At 36.6% G+C, this 5,872-nt stretch overlaps 1 protein-coding gene across 1 annotated transcript; it reads left to right on the forward strand.

Annotated features, from left to right (window-relative positions):
- The first annotated feature begins 1,160 nt into the window (after positions 1–1,160).
- On the forward strand, positions 1,161–5,245 carry LOC134655084 (uncharacterized). Its single transcript, XM_063510547.1, has 4 exons — positions 1,161–1,958; positions 2,593–2,823; positions 3,349–3,450; positions 5,152–5,245. Exons 1-4 carry the CDS (start codon positions 1,206–1,208, stop codon positions 5,224–5,226), a joined length of 1,161 nt encoding a protein of 386 aa, XP_063366617.1. The 5' UTR covers positions 1,161–1,205; the 3' UTR covers positions 5,227–5,245.
- The last annotated feature ends 627 nt before the right edge of the window (positions 5,246–5,872 follow it).

Genomic DNA, 5,872 nt, shown 5'->3' on the forward strand with positions numbered 1-5,872 from the left:
TGATTTCGTATGTCCGGATGTTCTCTACAGTTCGTAATTCTCAATAGGGTATTTGAATACTAGTCAAATCAGTTTCGAACTGTCAAAACGATTTTGCTACTATGGAATTTATAGGTATGAAACACTAGCATGTGACGTCACAATCAAATTACCTATTCTTTATAGTTGTGTACGGGTTTTAAAATAGAAATTGTGTCTAAAAGTAACTGCTTTCTAAGTTTCTCTATTCATATTTTGGCGCATTATTCCATGCATCATCGTGTAAAATAATTTAATTTAAATACAGTCAAAAACTTTATTCTCAGCAGGTTCAATAATTAAATTGGTTCTACATGTTGAGACATATCTCTTTTAGTTACTTAAGTTATTAGATAATGTATCTACAAAATATCAGCGATATGGAATTACACAATTGGTATATTATCGCAACAAAATAAAAGGATAAAGAATGTTTATTGATAATTGGTTGATATCTTATCAATTTTGTAACTTTGCACGTCACTATAACGTATACAACTGTAAAATATATGTATTTAAGAGTTAATTCATCACCTACTGGATTAGATTGCGATGACGCGACGACTATGTGTATAATATGCTAAAGTAGTTATTTTAATTGACCGGAATAATTAAAGTAAGTCTTAAGACCCTAAGTAAAAACTGTAGCTTTAAGTATATTTAAAAAAACCGGCCAAGTACGAGTTGGACTCGCGCATGAAGGTTTCCGTACAGTCACCAGCAGAAGTTGCTAAGCGGGTGAGGTGTTCAAAATTACCTTGATTCACGTTTGTTGTATGGGAGCCCCACTTCAATATTTATTTTATTTTGGTTTTAATTCTTATTTGTTGTTATAGAGGCAACAGAAATACATCATCTGTGAATTTCAACTGTCTAGCTATCACGGTTCGTGAGTTACAGCCTGGTGACAGACAGATGAACAGACAGACAGACGGACAGTGGAATCTTAGTAATAAGGTCCTGTTTTTACTTTTTTGGGAAGGAACCCTAATAAATGACTATAAATAGGACAAATAGATAACAGATGTGTTGAAAATAATATATATCTTTATCAACTTTGGTGATTGTATTAATCATAATTATCACAATAACGATAGGTACTTCTTAATACCTGATGTGCAGGCTTAACATCAGTCATCAGTTACAAGTGCCACCTGTACAAGAAAGTCGTGCAAAACAAATTTACAATGACAAAAGGAGAGGAACAATTGAAGATATTTCTTCAAGATATCGCAATAAAAGAAAATTATCTACTAAGTAAAATCGATATTAGGCCAATATCGTCTGGAGGAGCCAACTACACAGCAGATTTATACTCGGCCACAATTACAGAACCTCTAAAACCGGATATAAATATTTTTGCCAAAGCTGCTACTTTGAACGAGGACGCAAGAAAAAACAATGACACCTTATCTAGGGTATACGAAAAAGAAGCACTTTTCTACTCTGAATTGGCCGTACACTTCGAAAGACTTTACAATAAATGCCAAGTCCCTGTAGAAGATAGGTTGTATATACCCAAATACTACGGGCACTTATTAGTCCCTTACGAGGAACTTCTGGTTGTAGAGAATCTTGATGCTAAAGGATTTAAAATCTTTGATAGAATGAAGACAATTAACTGGGAGTATGCATCGACAGCTGTTACTGAGTTGGCTAAGTTCCATGCCCTTGGACTAGCATTGCGCGATGAAAACCCTCATGAATTCACAAGAGTAATCAGCCGATTGAAATTTGATGCATCCAACCATGAACAGATGCACTCATTTATAAAAATGGCGCTTGAGAATGGATCTCAAGGCTTAAATGATGATTATAAGGAACGTCTCCATAAGTATTTCTCTTCGACAGAGAATTTGGTGAAGCTTATGATAATGGAAGGTGAACACTTTTTGATTCATGGGGACTTTAAGACAAGCAATCTGATGTACAGGCGTCGCGTGAGTTTTATTTATTTTCTTTTTACTATACTTAAAACTTTCTGTTCGTTCTGAAGCTGTACTAGAGCTGAAAAGGGCTAAAATATACACAAAGAATATCTTCAACTCGATGTGGATTTAAAAAAAGTCAAGGTTGGCGATTTGATGTTTCAATATGTATGGAGTACAGTTTTTATTTGTTAATATTTTATTAAATAAAATGATAAATGAATTAACAAAATAGCTCAAAAATCTGAAACCATTTGCTAATTTTATTTAAGTAAGTATACCTAACATGTTTTCATCAAAAGCAAATAACCTCAAGAATAACCTCAAAGAAAAAGAATTACATTCACGCTTCGGCTTGCCTAGCTGACAGTTATTAACTATTTTTCAGATAATAGTTTTTTAGCTTGACACAAATGGCACCTCGTAACTGGTGAATTCCCAATGCCGTTTAAGAAGTGTAACGCTCTTACGGTAGATGTCGCTAGGGTCCCCTTGACCCATATGGTGGAAAGATTTGCTGGCTATGGATGAGGCTTTGGTGGCTCATATGGCAGAGCGCTGGAGTATCGATCCAGAATTAGTTCAACTCTCACCCAAGACAGTAATTTTTCCACTTTGAAATTTATTCCAAGTTTATATTTTTCAGAACGGAAAGCTGGAGATAGTTCCTCTAGACTACCAAACCTTAAGGGGTGGAAACCCAGTAGTCGACCTCATGTATTTTGTCTTCTCCGGGTCTGATGAGGAGTTCCGCCGACTCTACTACCAGCAGCTCATGGACCACTACTTCTCGCAGCTGACCTTGGCGCTGCAGCAGCTTCATGTGGACGTGGAGAAGGTGTATCCTAGGGTGACTTTTGATGCAGACCTGATTAAGGTAAGGCCCACCGTAATGTCATGACCTCATGACCATTGCCCGGATTTTCGAGAGCTAAAACGTAACAGTGCTAGATTAATTAAATATGCACTCAAGTGTTATCGATAGTAAGCAATTTTTAATCATAAAACGTAAAATCAAAAATCGTAAAAAGTGTTTTTTTTTATTTGAGTTGTTTGGAATTTTTGTCACGACTCTCTTAAATGATTTTCAGAAAATGGTAGACCATTTTCTACGAAAGCGGCTGACATCTGACCTTCTAAGAAGAGAAACTAAGCCTCATTGAGATAGTTCCGGTATCCTCACGATGTTTCCCTTTACCGAAAAGCTAAACATAAAATCATGTTTCATACATAAGTTCCAAAATAATAATTTGTAAGTAGCGGCCGGGTTTTGAACCCGAGAGCTCTCGCTTAGTTCTACAATATTCATATTTTTTAAGCCCTGAAAAGATTTGTTGCTGTATGTTGCGTTTTTCCCTCCAAATTATGATAAATCCTTAACATACTACATTCCTATTTTCAGATGAGACCTCTAGGTCTATTCCTAGGTCTAATAATGGTCAGGGTGGTGACTGTGGCCCCAGAAGAAGCACCCAAGATGGATGGCGACATTAACATAATGCAGGTGAGCTTGCCATTATACATGCCTGCTCTGGGGAGCTACCGCGAAAACCGAATTTCGCAAATTGCGGGCATTTTTCTCTGTCACTCTAATAACGCCTTCATTGGAGTAAAAGAGAAAGATCCCCGCAATTTGCGAAATTCGGTTTTCGCGGTAGCCCAGCAGGACCTCCGTGATGCGACAGACAGGTCCCGCACATTTTGAAACCATCGGCACGAGAAGGAGAAGGATTCCTTTTAAAGACCGTGTAGATAAAAAAAAAGCGGCCAAGTGCGAGTCGGACTCGCCCATGAAGGGTTCCGTATTTAGGCGATTTATGACGTATTAAAAAAAAACTACTTGCTAGATCTCGTTCAAACCAATTTTCGGTGGAAGTTTACATGGTAATGTACATCATATATTTTTTTTAGTTTTATCATTCTCTTATTTTAGAAGTTACAGGGGGGGACACACATTTTACCACTTTGGAAGTGTCTCTCGCGCAAACTATTCAGTTTAGAAAAAAATGATATTAGAAACCTCAATATCATTTTTGAAGACCTATCCATAGATACCCCACACGTATGGGTTTGATGAAAAAAAAAATTTTGAGTTTCAGTTCGAAGTATGGGGAACCCCAAAAATTTATTGTTTTTTTTCTATTTTTGTGTGAAAATCTTAATGCGGTTCACAGAATACATCTACTTACCAAGTTTCAACAGTATAGTTCTTATAGTTTCGGAGAAAAGTGGCTGTGACATACGGACGGACAGACAGACAGACATGACGAATCTATAAGGGTTCCGTTTTTTGCCATTTGGCTACGGAACCCTAAAAAGCAACAACGGTTGCACTCCGGGAGTGCCGATAGAAGTGAAAACTCACCTCACTATGTTACCGACGCCCGGTAACACGATACATACATTTAGCGGAGGTATTCTATTTATTTATTATATATTATTATCATTCTCAAATAAGATCACACATTTTCATTGACATGTTTATTTACATACTGCCATGAGTCCATGACAACGTTAAATTATTTGAACTTAGGTAAAGAGTCTTGAAAAGATGTCCGCAACATAAATGTCAAATAACATTGAGTTTTTCTTTATTGATTTAATGCCATTTAAATTATGAGTGGCCACCTTACGGGGCTTACGGTCACGTGATCGCCTTACGCCCCTTACGGTCACGTGATCGCCTTACGCTGTCTCGAGTTTATCATTTTCCCCCACCTCAAAAAGTGCCCAGCGCCGCTATAGAAGATTTCACTTCAAAAGTGGTAGCAAAGAAGAATAGAGGGATCTGAATAGAATAGAATAGAATAGAAATACTTTATTGACAAACTGTGTACAGACGATGAAATTTATACAAGAACATTGTCCCAACAGTTACCCGACATGGGCGTGCAATGTTTACTTAAATCTACTATGAGTATTTACATACAACTTATGTCTTAAACTAATTCGTTAGGTACTACCTAAAACTAACAGATTTCGCGACTTAAAAACTAGGTGTTATACAATATTATCTCTATCATATACAAAATATTCCTCAATGTTGTAAAATGCTCTCTGTCTAATACAGAGTTTTAGTTTGAGTTTTAGATGTTTTAGTTTACATCTAAACTGATTGCCCTCTAGACATTTTAGTTCATTGGGAAGGAATTAAAAGAAACAGTAAACGTTCAATCGGAAATAAATGCATTTTATTTAATTTCAGGTGAAACCTAACCAGATGGCTGTGGAACGCATAAGTGGAATCGTGAGAGACTTTATTCGATGGGGAGTTTTATAAAAAGTTCTTAATAAATATGATACCAAACTGGGGTCCCGTGTTTCCCATAAAGTTTTAAGTCATATTGTATTGTTTGTCATATTATCATTAGTCATAAAACTGAAACCGTTAACATTTCAGGATTTTCGTTTGGTTATTCTATAGATACGAGTAGGTTAGGTTAGGTTTGTTTTTTGGCAATCCTGAAAAATGACGCGTTTCTGAACCAAATGAATTATGACTAACGAAAACTCGGGCAAATAATACATTATGGCTTAAAACTATTTGGGAAACAATAGAGATCCTACTAAACTGCAAACATATCTTTTAAAATCACATTACCTAAGATCTGCCTTGTTTATTTTTTATTTATTTGTATGAGCCTAGAGTGTCCCACTGCTGGGCAAAGGCCTCCCTTTCCACGTACCCCGGTCTTGACCCGCCTCCCGCGTACTGTCAAAGGTGTCGAGTTCATCCCGCCAACGCCGCCGAGGTTTGCCTTTGCCGCGACCCAGTGTTGGCCGAACGTTAATCCCAATTACCATTAAAAATTAACCATTGAAAAGGTTAATTCGAATTAACCATTAACCATTGAAGGAAAATTAATTGTCAATTCGCATTAACATCAATTTGCATTAATATTAATTTATTTCGAACCATTAAAAAT

The sequence above is a fragment of the Cydia amplana genome, chromosome 16 (genome assembly GCF_948474715.1).
Source record: "Cydia amplana chromosome 16, ilCydAmpl1.1, whole genome shotgun sequence".
Classification (NCBI taxonomy): domain Eukaryota; kingdom Metazoa; phylum Arthropoda; class Insecta; order Lepidoptera; family Tortricidae; genus Cydia; species Cydia amplana.